The 18,535-nt window shown below is 35.2% G+C and overlaps 1 protein-coding gene and 1 long non-coding RNA gene across 2 annotated transcripts in view; one reads left to right on the forward strand and one right to left on the reverse strand.

Moving 5' to 3' along the window:
- Window positions 1-18,535, reverse strand: part of gnal (guanine nucleotide binding protein (G protein), alpha activating activity polypeptide, olfactory type) — an 86,913-nt gene that overhangs the window by 45,078 nt on the left and 23,300 nt on the right. Inside the window, exon 5 of the mRNA XM_083530014.1 lies at window positions 7,375-7,472. Within this exon, the coding sequence (XP_083386140.1) occupies window positions 7,375-7,472 (98 nt within the window). The remainder of the gene's footprint in view (window positions 1-7,374; window positions 7,473-18,535) is intronic.
- On the forward strand, window positions 30-3,758 carry LOC310719893. The gene is made up of 3 exons (XR_014531588.1): window positions 30-309; window positions 541-1,763; window positions 2,549-3,758. It is a non-coding gene; the product is annotated as an uncharacterized lncRNA (long non-coding RNA).

Raw genomic sequence — 18,535 nt, forward strand, 5'->3', positions numbered from 1 at the left:
TCTCCAGGTCTCTGTTGTTACTCACTTCTAGTCAGAGTTTGTAAATCAATCAGATTTTTATTTATTTATTTATTTTAAGTGTGTTTTCATTTGTTTTGTAAAACTATATTCTACCAGCCATAGTTATTTTTTTACCAGCAAGATGTCATTTTTTTATGCTTAAGTTATTCGGAAATATATACAGACAATACACCAACCGGAGTTCGGTGTAAACCATCTAACCATCTAAATTACAACACTATTGTTTGGTTCGAGCAAAAATGCTTTACGGCATGTTGTTCAGTGGAGCCAAATTCAGCAAATACATTCGTTATACGTTTTTCATTGGACAACAGTGAACTAAAATCGCTGCTTGAGGCTTAGACCTTTAGAATGATGTATAGTTAATCATGGTTACTCCTCTTTTTTTATTTAATATATTGCTAAACATTAACACCTGAGAACAATGGGATATCGTCGTGGGCAAGCTCCTTTCCAGACGATTGAAACAACAAAATGCTGCTAACATTATACTGGATATTAAAAAATAAAATACATAAGGGTTTTTAAGGGTTCTATAAACAATTATATACATCTTCAGGTAGTTCAGATTAAGAAAAACTGAAAAACAAATTTATAATATAAAGTTACCTAAATTGGATCTCTTGCAATCAGATTCTCTAGACCACCCCAATACACAGGAACAGCAGGTCAAGGCTGCAATAACATCTATGAAGTGTGGTAAATCGCCAGGGGCAGATAGGTTTCCAACAGAAAACTACAAAATGTATATATATTGGCCCCTATTTTAACAAAAGTGTTTACAGAGCAATGGTGGAAATAAAGTACAAATACTTCGTTACTGTACTTAAAAGATTTTTCTGGTATAAGTAATTTACTATTTCTTTTTCTGACTTTCACTCATTAAATCTTTTACACAAATAACCGTACTTTATATTCCTTACATTTTCAAACCAGATTTGTTACATTAGTTTTAATCTGTTTGTAGAAATTTCAATATATTCTTATTGCACACTGTTTTCAGCCCATCAATCCATTTCCTGTCTTTGTGCGGCTTTTTCAATCTACCACTTATGTATCATATCATGGCTCTCACACACCACATACATAGGCTAGCTTACGAAGTGAACAACAAGCAAAGCAGAGGGCAACAAGAAGTATGGTGCTAATGTGGATGAGACAGAGGGAGTTAGCGATGTAAACATGACATCTCTGTTTGTGTTCTATATGGTGGTTGTTCAGCCTGAATACATTAATTAGGTAACACAATTAAAAATTTGTTTTGTATTAATATATTAACTAGGGCTGTCAAAAACGGGCTAACGCAAATTCATTTTAACTGCACTAATTTTATTAAGGTGCGATTAATGCAGCGCGTATTTCCGTTTTTTATGATGCTAAAATAAAACCTTCAACACAACACACGTTTTTTTCACGATGTCCTTTCTTTACTCAGATATAAATAAAAATAAACTAAAAATAAATTTTTGTTTTACTCATGCGGCAAGTCTCAATCAAGCACCAAAATCCACCGTGATGCACACATCCGGCACTTAAGAGTGTTTTGTGGCATTTTTTCCTCATAACGCCGAAATGAATTTAAATTATTCTCAGATTATGTAATCTGTATGAAATTTAGAAGAGGTACAGTTTCTTTGGTATAACCTCATTAACCGTCCATGTAGAAACATAGCAAAGGTGTTGTTTGGTGTCCTGATGATTTACATAATTTAAAACACCATAATTACTTTAAAACATTTACCGTAATTTCCGGACTATAAAGCGCACCGTTATGTAAGACGCTAAATTTTAAAAATATTTTTATTTTGAACATAAAGCCGCACCTGTGTATAAGCTGCAGTCTACACTGAAACTAATGAACTTTACACAGGCTTTACCGAAAGAGAGTGTCTGTTACACAGTGTAACGGGTGAAATATGTTGTGGCTCCTTTAAGAGCAGAGCGGCATTTTGGGAATAGCACGTCACTGCATTCTTCCGGTATTACTGCGTGTGTGTGCGTGTGAGATTGAGGATTATGTGCTCATTATTTTCTGATGCTCATTTCTAAGTTTCTTTGACTAACCCATAACGCTGTTGCCAAAAAAAATAAAAAAAGCACGCGTTTTGGAAAACTGTCTGTGCTTATATGATTTGTGTTGCAAATGGAGTTACCGAGCTCTCCCTTCACCCAGACTCAACACGCTAAAACGGCTTGTATCTAAACAGTAGCCTACCAAGTAAGTCATTGTTCACTGTCTTCCTCTCTCCTTTCACAACTACTGTATTTCTCTCTGGAGTTTATCTTTTGGTATCGTCGTGCGTTTAAAAATCAACACCGGTGGAAGTCTTTTCTCCCGATGCCGTGCAGCTCAGAACATAGGTGAGGTGCGTTTTTTTTGTTTCCGTTCGGAAAAATTGGTCTAATGTTATGTCGATCAGTTTTTTGGTTAAAATTCATGAAACCGGGAAAAACCCAGGAAAAATCCATAAATTAGCCACTTCGTTGTTTAAGCCGCGGGTAGCGGTTTATAGTCCGAAAAATACAGTACTAGAATATTTTGTCTTCATGCTCTGTGTTGAGTATGGTTTCACTAATAATAAACATACATTTCCATAAAGCATCCACATTTGTCCATGCACACAATAATTAGAATATTTAAAACTTGGAGTGTTCATTTAATGTACATTTAAAAGTTGCGATTAATTGTGAGTTAACTCAATTAAATCATGCGATTAGTCCCAATTGAATATTTTAATCTAAGGTAAGGTCCAGTTACCAGTGTGACACTAAAGCAGGTAGTAGTAATGGCTACTTTTAAACTTGAGTAAAAAAATATAGACAACACTTCAACTTTTATCAAAGTATTTCAAAACATGAAATACTCTTCACTTCTACTTAAGTGAGGAAGGTGTGTACTTTTGCTACCTATGATAAAGAGGTGTTTGAAGCTGACGTTTTACCTAGTACTTTTATGAAAGCATTAACACTGGTACCTAAAAAGGATAGGGATTTAACACCACCCTACTAAATTTAGAACAGTAAATTAGGTTTTATTAATGTGTTGTATAAAATGTTGGCAAAAATTTCAAATCTTTACTTAAATCTCTCCATTATTGAGAACTATTCAGTTATTTTCTAATTTGTCAGGATACAAAATAAACTGGGAGAACTGCCAATATCTAAAACGTTGGATTTCCATATAGTGATTTAATTTGGCTTTAAATTGGTTTCAAAGGGTATAAAGTATCTTGGGGTTAAACTAACTGAAAATTTGGATGACATAATGGTGTAGAATTATGATCCACTGTTGTGAAAGATAAAAAATAATGGGAACAAATGGGAACAGTTGAAACTATTTCTGTGGACTAAAGTGAATGTTGTTAAAATGGTTGTTGCTCCACAGTTCAATTATATATCCATGATGATACCCGTCAACATTCCCAAGTCTATCAAAAGATTTGATAAAATTATAAAGGATTTTCTATGGGAAGGAAAAAGACCCCAAATTAAATTGTGTACGATGATTTCTCCGCTGGACAAACGGGGCCTTGGATTACCCAATGTAAGGATGTATAATTTATTTTTCGAAATGGCCAAATTAGTTACAAATTAGGGTGAAAGATGCTAAGTTGGACTGGATCAAAATAGAACAGAAATTGGCCTCACCATTCCATCAAATGTATTTTGCAAAGCTCTAGAGCTAAATGGGACCCAAATCCAGGTATAATGCACTCAAGACATGTCTGGAGTAAAACTCAAACTGTGCAAGACATCACATTTTAAGCAGTCACATGCATTATTGTGGAAAAATCCTGAAATATGTATAGAGAAAATGAGTGTTTTGGAAACTATGGCAGCTTAAAGAGGTAACTGTATATTTTCATGGACCGGCCTTTAAGGTGTGGCGGTTAAATGCAACACAATAAAATGATACGACCAGCATAAAAACTGGTATTTTTTTAAATATAATAATAAATTTGAATCCACTGTGTTGTTTTTTGTTCATTTTGTTTGCTTGGGGGTTTGAATATAGCGGTAATGTATTATGTGTTAGCGGCCGGAGCCGCTTTAAGAAGGTAGCGGATGGAGGTAAGACATGTGACCAAGGCATAACATACAACATAACAAAAAATGCATTTACCCTTATTAAGATTGGTTGTATCACAGCTCCCAGGATGATCTTACGCAACTGGAAATGCCCCAAAACCCCTAATTTGGAAGATTGGATTGATGAGATAATTGAAACTGTGTCATATGGAGAGACTGCAATGTGCAGGAGAAATGGAAGACATGGGATCATTTTCTTAATATAGAAATGAAAATTGGATATATTTTCAAGTAGTCAATGTGCAGGTTGTATAGCAGTATAGATTTACTGTTCTCTAAAAATAATTCAATATACAGCCATTAGTTAGTACACCCTAAGTAATAACAGCTGTACATTGCTTAAACATGCAAAGCCACATGTCCTATTTATCACATTCATGTTTTTGTGTGCTTGACAGGATCATACACATTTTTGTATCTTGTATTAGGCCAGTTAAAATTTGGTGCTTTGAGTAAAATTCCCTCACACTGATCACTGGATGTTCAACATGGCACCTCATGGCAAAGAAGTAAGATAAAGATGGACAAGGCTATTAGAAGATCGGTAACACCCTGAATCACAGTACAGAGTTACAGTACAGTGGCAATGGTCATACAGAGGTTTTTCAAAATGGGTTCCACTCAGAAGTTGTGTCAGGTGCAGAAGCTGGCTTTAAATAACAAATGCATTGCTATAGAGGTTGCTGAAACGGAAGGTCCTCTTAGTCAGGTTTGCATAGCTGTCGTCACAAAAGGAAGACTTTTTTGAAGCTGGCTCTCTAGAAAGCCCACAAACTGGAACCATGACCTGTGGTCCGATGAGACTAAGATAAACTTGTTTGGCTTTAACGATATCCAGCATGTATGGCGATGCCCTGGTGAGGAGTACCAATTAAATAGTGTCTTGCCCACAGTCAAGCATTATGTTGGTATCATCATGGTCTGGGGCTGCATGAGAGCTGCTGATACATTGGAGATGCGGTTCATTGAGGGAACTGCCATGGCTTTGCATGGTTAAGAGACATACAGCTGTTATCACTTAGGGTGTACTCACTTTTGTTGCCAGCTATTTTGACAATAATGTCTTTATGTTGAGTTATTTTTGGAGGACACTGAATCTGTACTGCTATACAAGCTGCACATTGACTACTCTAAAATATTATACAGCCATTATTGTCAAAATAACTGCCAACAAAAGTTAGTACTTTGTAAGTAAACATATAAACTGTCCAAAATACGTTATTAACAGTAAATTTGAATAGGAATGCATGTCTGATGATGCGACTTTAAAAAGACAATAAAATAAATAAGAAAGAAAAAACCTGCATAATTCTATTATAACCTCTGTGTGTTGCTACTCCCAGCATACAGGCCACTGAAGGGTTTCTGTGAGAAAAAAACAACCACGTGTGCTAACCAGAAGCAGTGGATGCCTGGCGAGGTCCATTCCCTGCTTTGACAGAGAGAGATGCTGCCTTTAAGTTGGGGGTAGAAGGACCTCTCAGGTCAGCAAGGGCTCAGCTTTCCAAAGCCATCAGGAAAGTAAAACACCAGTATGCACAAAAAAAATTTAACAATCACTTCTATGATACTAAGGATCCCAAACACATGTGGCAGGGCATTCAGGCCCTAACTGACTACAAATTCACATCACACGCCAACAACAGTGACCTTATCGCCCTGACATGTTAAACGACTTCTATGCACGACTTGAAGCTCTGAACAGCACACGAGCATGCAAGTCCCCTCCCACCCCTGACGAGCAGGTGCCCTGCCTGGCTACAGCTGACTTGAGGAAGACAGTCAACCCATGGAATACCCCCGGATAGTATACCAGGGAGAGTGCTCAGGGACTGTGCTGACCAGCTGGCAAGTCATGTTTTTTTTTTCAATGAATACAACCCAACATGGCTCCATTTGCTTCAGATAGCAAATTACAACCAATAGGAACTACGTTCTCCAACAAATAATATTTGCGTGTCTGTTAAATGAGTGGTACAGAGCAGGACTAGCATTGTTTGTGAAAGTGTATAAAATATTTTCCATTATATAGATTGTTCGAGAATTTTTGCAATGTTTTTTCTACTCCATTGTACTTAGACTGGTATTCTGCATTAAATGGTTATTGTGTATTCCACATAATCATGTATGGATTTCTCATCTTTACAGAGTAAATTCCCCCCACAATCAAAAGGTGACCTCACACCTTCTGAAGGGTTTGTGTGAGTTTGTTGATGCTAGACCCAGATGTTTTTAAAGGTATTTTAAATGTTAAGTACACTTTTAGATGATGGATTACACATTTAATGAAGTGTTGCTAATAATATATTTTTGTTTTTTTTCAGTATCCTGAAAGTAATATGAAACCCTGAAGAGGAAATATTCAATAGGTTAGCCTGACAATGCACAGCTGAGAGAGTCAGTTAAAGCTTTGGCCAAAAACAAAGAAAGAAATTAGTAAGTTAAGGAATTTAATAAATGTTAATGTTGATTTCTATTAATTTCCAATTGCTATTTCTTTCATAATACTATTAGCTTTTTCAGGGGTTACATTTCTAGTATGTTGCTGGAGTCCAGGTGTAAGGTCCTCCAAACAGATGTAGATAGATGTCTCTGGAACTCTAGATTTATTGTCTGATGAAGAAGATGGGAGGCCGATGTAGGTTGTTAAACCACCCACAACTGTCAGCTCTGTGCCAGGAGCTGCAGAAAAACTGGAAGCAGGCTATACTCACTTCCGTGTGATGGCACAGGGTGACATGGCTGACAGAGAATCAGACGAGAGTTTATTTTTTTAACTGTAATTTTATTTACCTATATTGTTCTAAGTTTTGATGATCAGTTTTTATTTATTTTATCACTTTTTCAGTATTCTTTTTTCTTTTTTAATGTATATATTATCATATTCCATATCGTATTGTAAATTTTAATATTAGAGAGAGTCATACCCATCAGGCAAAGGAAAATAATAAAAAGCGTGTTATTTACAATGTACATGTATAGTTTTCCTACCTTCTCTCAAACTTTGGTTTACTTCCACAACTTACTAATTCTCCTTGTATAAATATCCACATTTAATTTAAAACTGATCAGGTAAGTGCAGTAACTATAATCAAAAGTGACATATAATGCATTAATATATAATATTTGTCATTATTACAATGTCACCACTGATTTAGTGTTTTAGGATGTACAAAGCAAGTAAATGCAGAGTTAAAAAAAAAAGTTGTATATGTTTTGATGTATTTCATTTCCAGATTGTAAAACATAAAAACTAGCACTCACTATTGGGCACAGTCGATGAGCTGGTACTCGTTGGACCGTTCAAAGCAGGCCTTCACACCTTCATCATCCCAAAGTTCTTTTGCATGTTCAAAAAACTCCTGTGAAAAAAATGAATGAAAAGTCATGAATTTTTCTTTAGCGTTACAAATAGTGTTGTTAACCTAGTTATTGCCTTAGATCTGTGGGCAATTTTATATCATACTAAAAAACTCAACCAGCCAGTTAAAAAAAAAAAAAAACAGAATAAGAAAAGTTGTTTCCTGGACCATTGCAAAACACTTGGTATGGATTTTTTATAATAAAGGCATGTTAATCTAAACATGTGTCTCAACATGCAGGACACATTCTCCTAATGTTTTTTCTTTGTTTATTATAACCCCAATTCCCAAAACAAAATGCAATGATTTGCAATTCTCTTTAATCCATACTGTATTCACAATACAATATATATATATATATATATATATATATATATATATATATATATATATATATATAAATTTTTTTGTTTCATCGTTTTAAACTAAAACAAAGAAAACACTATAGTGTGTGTTTACCTTTTTTTTTTTTTTTTTTTTTAAAGAGTAATTTGAAATGGATTTTTATATTTTTATTTACATTTGTATTCGCGTTTTGATGTAATATGCCAATTAAATTCACTAAATGGGTTTAGTTTTTCACAGATATTCTTGTGTGCAATTTCAGAAATAAAATGTAAATTTTTCTAAAATTGGGAAATTACTTGTTCACTTTAAGAGACCCGTCTTTTTTTTTGTTGTATATTTAGTATTGATTTTTAATGAAGAAAAAGTACTTCTTATCCAAATAATTGAATAATCGATTAAACTGATGATATACAAATTCTAAAAGAACTCAAATGAAATTATGCAATAAACAGTAAAGTGTTAAACAACCCAGAATATGTTTTATATTTTAGAATGTGCAAAATATATACTATACATACTAAGCTATATATAGCTTTGATGACAGCTTGGCACACTCATGGAATTCACTAATCAGTTTCATAAAGATTCACAATTTCGTTTGTGTTCTACCATAATTACATTTTTGAATTTAGAATTTAAATTAAAACATTCAATAAGGTGTGTGCAAACTTTTGACTGGTAGTGAACACCCTTCACTGAATTATATTGACTGGATAATATTGTCAATACATGTTTTATGTTAACTTAATTATTTGATTTTAATTATTATTATTATTATTAATTATTATTATTATTATTATTATTATTATTATTATTATTATTATTATATACAGCATGTATGAAGAACCTCTAGACTTTGTGGATTAACACCAAAGCAATCCATGCAGTGGGTAAAATAAAAAAATTAGACTTTTTTAATACCTGTTCATGCTTCCACTGCTTTTAGCATAAGGCCACTAGATACACACATGAAACACATTTTCCAACAGATAATGAATTAACATCAGTTTTTATTTTACTTTTCTGGACTCATTTTAGAGAATGAGGTATTTGCCAAGAACTTAAAAAAAAAAAGAATGCATTAAGCAAGACAAAAAAAAAAAAGTGTTCAGGGTGTGTACGATATAATTATCTTTAATATTAGCTCTCTTACATCTAAAGAGCTTATTGTAAATATGTTACTAATTACTTAAATGTTTAAAACAATGTGTAATGTGTATATACATAAGCATCAATAAAAAAATGTGTTTATACTTAGCCACAAAAAATGTCAAATCAACTAATTATTATGTACAGACCCCTATGGCAATATTTTGAATTCCTTGGTCAATTTCAAGCCTCTAGACAAAAAGTTATTTGTTGATGATTACTATTAATTTCAATATTCTGAATATCCTCTAAAAGAGCAGTTGTTTATTCTAGATTTAGTAAGGATTATCCAGCACTCAATCTTAATGGTGGTGGCACCTTTCTTTTTCTAATTGTAAGATTCTAATTAAACAGAAAAAACAGTTATGAACAGTTATCACACATAAACAGTTATCACACATCATTATGTAATCTCACTTAAAAATGTAATCGTTGGAATAATCAGTAAAATACTTGATCAGTAAAATAATCTATAGCTACAGTCCTAATTTAGATGCTTGCATCTACTGAATATTTGCATTTTAGAATAAAAAAATATGATATAGCTCATCAATAGCTCATCAATAGCTCATCAATATGGCTATGATTAGCAGCAAGCATAAACTGCAAGATAATCCCAAATCTTTAAGGTCTGATGTATGTGAACCAACATATCATTTCCTGGTAAATCACAACACTAATGGCCAGCAACTTGTAGACACAACAAAGTGGCTTATAGTGCTTAATTTAGCAATTATTATTATAAGTCACTATTATAAAATATATTTGTGTGGCATCACACTTTTGTGTAAGTTACTAAAACTAGACAGTTCATTATGCAACACATAATTGCATATGCAATTAGCGCTCTGGATTTAAGAAATAATTAAAGATTATATGAGTTTATTCCGGAAAAAAAAAAAAACACTTCATCTTTTGCTATGCTGCATCCCAAAGAGTGGCAGTTTATGGTAATTTATCGTTTACCCTATGTGCAATAAATGCTCATCAAATATTACTATTAATAATTATACTATAGTAATTAGAAACATATGCTAATAACCCAGATTTTGTCTGATCATGAACTATTTTTCTGGATAAAGACAATAGTTATCCTTTAAGTAACAGCACATAATGTGTGCATTTTATCCAAAAATTCTAATAAAACATCTTTAAACTACCGAGTAGATATCCGCAAAGGAGGCAAACACAAGGGAATGGAACATGGGAGGAGTAACACTGGAGGATGGGGACTTTTAGAACAAGACTTGTTTTTCTCTATTGCTTCCTGGGAGAATAAAAACAACTATACAATAATTAAGCCCCCAGTGATGTCTTATCACATAACCATCACAATAAAAAAAAACAATCAGTTACAAAAACAACAAAGCAGCAATAAAATGCACCACATCACAATAAGAAAACAATAATTTTAATTTATCATCTATAGTACACTTCCTATCAAACATTAATTTAGATTATAGTAAATAAGTATGTATATAAACACCACCAGTCAAAGGTTTGGACACACCTTCTCCTTCAGTGTTTTTTCTTAATATTTTTTCATTTTCAACAGCGTACATAATACTGAAGAAATCCAAACTTTGTAAGGATGCATATTAGGGGTGTAATGGTATATGTATTCATACCGTAATTTTTCAGTACAGGGCTTTCAATTCGGTACACATGTGCCAAATGCAATCCTTTTTACATGCAGAACATAGTTAAAATCTGTTTCCTCAGGAACGTATAAAGTGTCAAATCGCAATTTTGTCTAGTCTCCGCCTTGCACTTTGAATGTTTTAGGCATTTTTTTATTATTATTTTTAAACTTAAAAACATACAAACAATGTGAGGGGTATAAAAAAAAAAAAAAAACAACAAACATTTTATATATATCACAATGTATGATTTTTTTAACTATTTATTTGTATGATACAGCTGCAAATAAGTATTTGAACACCTGAGAAAGTAAATGTTAATATTTGGTACAGGAGCCTTTGTGGCAATTACAGAGGTCAAACGTTTCCTGTATTTTTTCACCAGGTTTGCACACACTGCAGGAGGGATTTTGGCCCACTCCTCCACACAGATCTTCTCTAGATCAGTCAGGTTTCTGGCCTGTCGCTGAGAAACACGGAGTTTGAGCTCCCTCCAAAGATTCTCTATTGGGTTTAGGTCTGGAGACTGGCTAGGCCATGCCAGAACCTTGATATGCTTCTTACAGAGCCACTCCTTGCTTATCCTGGCTGTGTGCTTTGGGTCATTGTCATGTTGGAAGACCCAGCCTCGACCCATCTTCAATGCTCTAACTGAGGGAAGGAGGTTGTTCCCCAAAATCTCGCCAATACATGGCCCCGGTCATCCTCTCCTTAATACAGTGCAGTCGCCCTGTCCCATGTGCAGAAAAACACCCCCAAAGCATGATGCTACCACCCCCATGCTTCACAGTATGGATAGTGTTCTTGGGATGATACTCATCATTCTTCTTCCTCCAAACACGTTTAGTGGAATTATGACCCAAAAGTTCTTTTTTGGTCTCATCTGACCACATGACTTTCTCCCATGACTCCTCTGGATCATCCAAATGGTCATTGGCAAACTTAAGACGTGCCTGGACATGTGCTGGTTTAAGCAGGGGAACCTTCCGTGCCATGCATGATTTCAAACCATGACGTCTTAGTGTATTACCAACAGTAACCTTGGAAACGGTGGTCCCAGCTCTTTTCAGGTCATTGACCAGCTCCTCCCGTGTAGTTCTGGGCTGATTTCTCACCTTCCTTAGGATCATTGAGTCCCCACGAGGTGAGATCTTGCATGGAGCCCCAGTCCGAGGGAGATTGACAGTCATGTTTAGCTTCTTCCATTTTCTAAAGATTGCTCCAACAGTGGACCTTTTTTCACCAAGCTGCTTGGCAATTTCCCCGTAGCCCTTTCCAGCCTTGTGGAGTTGTACAATTTTGTCTCTAGTGTCTTTGGACAGCTCTTTGGTCTTGGCCATGTTAGTAGTTGTATTCTTACTGATTGTATGGGGTGGACAGGTGTCTTTATGCAGCTAACGACCTCAAACAGGTGCATCTAATTTAGGATAATAAATGTAGTGGAGGTGGACATTTTAAAGGCAGACTAACAGGTCTTTGAGGGTCAGAATTCTAGCTGATAGACAGGTGTTCAAATACTTATTTGCAGCTGTATCATACAAATAAATAGTTTAAAAATCATACATTGTGATTTCTGGATTTATTTTTTTTTAGATTATGTCTCTCACAGTGGACATGCACCTACGATGACAATTTCAGACCCGTCCATGATTTCTAAGTGGGAGAACTTGCAAAATAGCAGGGTGTTCAAATACTTATTTTCCTCACTGTATATATACACATATATCTATATATATCTATATATATATATATATATATATATATATATATATATATATATATATATATATATATATATATACACATACACACATACATACATACATATATCTATATATATATATATATATATATATATATATATATATATATATATATAGAGAGAGAGAGAGAGAGAGAGAGAGAGAGAGATATATATCTATCTATCTATCTATCTATCTATCTATCTATCTATATACACACACACACACACACACACACACACACACACACACACACACACACACACACACACACACATATATATATATATATATATATATATATATATATATATATATATATAAATAAACTAGATTTAGCGTAATGTCAGCGTGGCTAATCACTCCATACCGAATATAAGATTTGTTTTGCATATGCATAAACACTGAAGTGGCTAGTGCTATTGATTGAAGAATCAAGATTTTTGATATGTCACAAACATAGTTATATGCAGGATAAAACTTGTAGTGAAATTAAAAAAGTTAAAACTAATGAAAAATCGTAAATCTTGAATCCATAGCGCTAACGTTAGCCGCTAGCCAACTTGAGGGCACACTTAGACACATGCATGCACATTGGATTGGCCATGCTGGTTGTGAGTGTGTATAGGTGTGTGTTTTCGGTTTAAATTCATTGATCTAAAACTTCTATGCCTCTAACTTCTAAAACTCTCTATGCCTTATCAACTTTCACATAAATAAAACAGTATAGGCTTTCATAAAACATTAAATAAAAACAAGTAAACATTTACTAACTAGTAACCATGTTTGTATCACAAGCATAGTTCAGCTACTAATTAAGCCACATAATTTTCAGCCTTATCCATGGGGGATTATGAAAGCTCTAATATTGTAATAAATGTTTGATTACATACACTTTTTATAATAACATAATTCATCAGCACTGATCATTAAGAAAACATTACGCATGTAATAACTAAAATATCTAAAAAGTATTACGAAAATACACAGAAGTCACTGTAAAACAAATAAACTACAGAAATAAATAAAGCATGAAAAAGTGGCCATTCAGTGGTTACGATGATGAACCTCTGAAGAAAAGTTAAGATGCAGCACCACCAAGCTGTCACTTTAGTGCCCTTGAGCAAGGCCCTCAAAATTAACTGGTCATTAGTATAAATTAAATACTGTAACTGGATGGATTTCAAATTTATAAAATCCATTGATTATTAAAAGATATGGCTAACTTAATTGAACCATGATAAAGAACAGCCCTAGCAATGACTATCATTTCATTAAAAAAAATTGTGAATATAATATAAATATACATATAATTATATGTATAATATGTAATTATACATCTAATATTGTAATAACAGTAACAGGGCTGAATATCTTTTTAGCAAACATGCATGTACTGTAAGCAGATTATAAAAGGGAGTCAGCCCAAATTACACCATCTCTACAAGGCTTAAAGTGAGAGGATTTCTCTCATCCCTTGTCTAAGACTAATTTTTATATTATACTTAATTTGCAGAAACCAACCTGATCCTGGCACTATAAACCTGCAATGTATACAAAGAAAAGGATTTGTTAACAGTAATGAGGCAAAGAGGGACTCCACTCTTTTCAAACATTTCTTGCATGCTAAGAGATGAAGCAATCCCATTGGAAAACTTGGTGTGACAAGCCATGGTGTCGTGGGAGGCAAGTAAAACATGAAAACAAAACCTTAAGAACCATTAATGGTCTTTTATTTGGCAGCAAAACACACTCTACCTGAGCCTTCATTAGTAAAGAGGAGAAGACAAAATAGTCATTAGAAATGAAGTAAGTAGGGCTAGCAGAGCACTCAAGAGACTGTGATAATGACAGCCACTGCTGCTGAGGGCATCCCTCATGTTCAAACTTGTTGCTCCCCCCACATAAAAAAAATATATAATGGAGTTCAGGGACACAGACACACCTAGATCCCCACACGAACAGAAAGATACCTACACACACATACACAACCTTGCTAAGGCAATGTCTAGAATATCTTATATAGATGTATACTATACCAGCCCCTCAGTTAATGCCATGAATCCATATAAATCATGTGTTTATATAACACTAAACTGTTCAAGCTGACCTCTGAATTAAATATTTTTCACATTAAAATATTGCATTACCTTTATAGTCACCCTGCAATTACAATGAAAGCTATTAAAGTCAATTAAAAAATATTATGCATTGCATGATTTTATGAAGAATAACATCAGCTGGTTACTCACTATATAAGCACATATGAATATAACCACAGATACAAGCCTAAAAATATTTCACACTACCAATTGCTTCAAAAGCACAGGCTCAATCACAATAATCTAATATGTATACTGTAGAATTTATTAGATTGACTTAAATTCATGTTTGTATAACTTTAAAGTAGAACACTGAAATTTACTGAAGACCCATTATGACTTCAGAAATGATAATTTGTTAACTGTAGTTAGTCCCTGCCAACAAGGACACTCATTCTGACACTGTCCCTCTGTCTGGTAAAAATAAGATGTGATTAACTGTATGCATGTAAAGATGTATGCATTAGGATAAAAAAGTGATGGGTAAAAAGTAATCTTGCATTCTATGCTCATACTCTTTAGCAACCTTAAAAAAGCTGCATGCTTTATATTACTATAATAAAGATATACTAGCATATATTACTATTCTAAAATTGAGAATGCAAAATAATTAAATTTCTCGCTAGACACAAGAGGCTGAGTAAACAAGAATTTAAGCAGAATTAGCATAATGCTAATTCTGCTTACCATGGCATTTGACTGGCCTACATAACATGGTAAAATAATAATGCACAACTATATGAACTGCGCAGGTTCTTGTTACTTAAACAACACAACTAGTTTTAATGACCTTGTTTGATTTACATTACAAAGCAAAAAAAAAACTTTCATTATTATTGCTGATTATTGGCTTACACTTTATGATATCACCTCTATATTTCTGTTCTTTGAGTTTTATTTAAATGGCAACTTCACCAGTGGCCTGTGAAAGTTGTTGCTGATGTTAGTGATTGCTGGGATTTTTGGTTTTCATAACATATTTCCAGTGTTTTTCGTCAACTGCTAATGATTTTTTATTATTTTTTTGCCAAAACTGTTCGAAGTCTGGTTTATAGTACAACAGTTGTTTCTTGATCATTTTTTTTTGGACAACCATTGCATAGGGTGTTCAAAATTTGTTTATTTTCTTTTTTTTCCTAAATAAATTTATGTTTTAATTATTTAAGTAATAATAGGCTTGAATAGGCTTCTCTAATTGTTTTGTCTGTAAATATAATCTGAATTTTGATCATTAAAAAGGTATTTAAAAATGTAGATTTTTGAAGCCCTCCACTTTGTTTTATTAGTTCAGCATTTAGCGTCACTGTAACACAGAACATACTGTCATGTATGACAGTGTGTTACGGTCACATATTAAAACATACTTGTAAGGCATTATTTAAAGTAAAGGCGAAATAAATTAAAGGATAAACACATGAACCATAAACATCAACTTGGGTACAAGGTAAACAACTAACAAACAATAAATGCTGGCATGGTGCACACAACAGTGATAGTAACAATAAGTAAAGCTCGACAGTGATACACAAACACTCAAACTTAAATAGTGGTGCTAACAAAGCATAACCAGACACAGGTGAGAATGATTAGGACCATGTCATAGGACTGTCTAAAGTACAGGATTATGGGACATGTATGCATCTGTGAAAGAGAATGCTTTAAAAAAGGCTGTGATGGCATTTGACTGGCAATGTTCTGTTAATCTTGTAACTCAAAACACTGATTTTCATAATTTAAACAAAATGTAATTTATGTAATTTTTAAAATACAATAATACTTTTGTCAATTGGTTTTCTTAGGTAAAGGAGCAGCCCTGAAGGGATCATAGATATAGTGTTTTGGTAAACTGGGATATCTGGATGCTGTCATCCTTCCACAATCATGCATTTACTCAGATTTGTTGGTGGAAGTGTGGCGGGCCATCTTTGATCCTAGAGATTCATCATGTCTGCGTTACCTTTTGGCTCTAGTTGGGACAAGGCCATGTTTACCACTGTGTGACATCCCCTCTTCTTTTATAACAGTCTGCAAATGTCTGGGGACTGAGGAGACAAGTTGCTCAAGTTTAGGAATAGGAATGTTGTCCCATTCTTGTCTAATACAGGCTCCTAGTTGCTCAACTGTCTTAGGTCTTTCCTTGTCGCATCTTCCTCTTTATGATGCGCCAAATGTTTTCTATGGGTGAAAGATCTGGACTGCAGGCTGGCCATTTCAGTACCCGGATCCTTCTTCTATGCAGCCATGATGTAATTGATGCAGTATGTGGTCTGGCAGTCATGTTGGAAAATTCAAGGTCTTCACTGAAAGAGACGACGTCTGGATGGGAGATATGTTGTTCTAGAACTTGGATATACCTATTAGCATTGATGGTGCCTTTCCAGAGGGTAAGCTGCAAATGCCACACGCACTCATGCAACCCCATACCATCAGAGATGCAAGCTTCTGAACTGAGCGCTGATAATAACTTTGTCCTAATCCTCTTTAGTCCGGATGACATGGCGTCCCAGTTTTCCAAAAAGAACTTAAAATTTTGATTCGTCTGACCACAGAACAGTATTGGTGATCCTCTGCCTATCTTGACTTCTGAGACACTGCCACTCTGAGAGGCTCTTTTTATACACAATCACAGCCAATTGACCTGATAAGTTGCAAATTGGTCCTCCAGCTGTTCCTTATATGTACATTTAACCTTTCCGGCCTGTTATTGCTACCTGTCCCAACTTTTTTGGAATGTGTAGCTCACATTAAATCAAAAAGCCAATATTTGACATGACTTTTTAAAATGTCTCACTTTCAACATTTGATCATTTTCTTCTTTCGGTTTCTCCCATTAGGGGTCGCCACAGCGGATCATCTGTCTCCATAACCCCCAGTCCTCCACATCTGCCTCTTTCAACCCAACTACCCGCATGTCTTTCCTCACCACATCCATAAACCGCCTCCTTGGTCTTTCTCTTTTCCTCCTTCCTGGCGGCTCCATCCTCAGCATTCTCCTACCGATATACCCTGTGTCCCTCCTCTACACATGTCCAAACCATCTCAATCACGCCTCCCTCACCTTGTCTCCAAAACGTCCTACATGCGCTGACCCTCTAATAAACTAATTTCTAATCCTGTCCATCCTCATCACTCCCAACGGAAAACATCAACATCTTCAGCTCTGCTACCTCCAGCTTCGCCTCCTGTCTTTTACTCACTGTCACTAAACCATACAACTTTGCAGGTTTCACCACAGTCATATAAACTTTCCCTTTCACTTCCGCAGATACTCTATCACAAATCTCTCCTGCCACTCTTCTCCACCCACTCCACCCTGCCTGCACTCTTTTCTTTACTTCTCTAACACACACTCTATTACTTTGCACTGTTGACCCCAGGTATCTGAACTCCTCCACCTTCACCACCTCTTTTTCCTGTAACCGCACCACTTCACTGCCCTCCCTCTCATTCACACACATGTACTCTTGTCTTACTCCTACTGACTTTCATTTCCCTTCTCTCCAGCGCATAACTTCACCTCTCCAGTCTCTTATCCACCTGCTCCCTACTCTGACCACAAATAACAATATTATCCGCAAACATCATAGTCCAGGGAGACTCCTGTCCGACCTCGTCCGTCAGGAACCAACAGGAAAGGGCTCAGAACCAATCCTTGATGCAGTCCAACCTTCACCTTGAACCAGTTTGTCGTTCCTACTGCACACTTCACTGCTGTCACACTGTCCTCATGCATGTCCTGCACCACCCTCACATACTTCTCTGACACACTTGACTTCCTCATACAGTACCACAACTCCTCTCTTGGCACCCTGTCGTACGCTTTCTCTAAATCCACAAACACACAATGCAACTTCTTTTGACCTTCTCTATACTTCTCCATCAACATTCTCAAAGCAAATAATGCATCTGTGGTGCTCTTCCTCTGCATAAAACCATACTGCTGCTCACAGATGGTCACCTCTTCTCTCAGCCTGGTTTCCACTACTCTTTCCCATAACTTCATGGTGTGACTGATCACCTTAATTCCCCCTTGTTCTTCAAGATCGGTACAAGCACACTCCTTCTCCATTCCTCAGGTATCC

Source organism: Silurus aristotelis (genome assembly GCF_946808225.1).
Source record: "Silurus aristotelis genome assembly, chromosome: 25".
Taxonomy (NCBI): Eukaryota; Metazoa; Chordata; class Actinopteri; order Siluriformes; family Siluridae; genus Silurus; species Silurus aristotelis.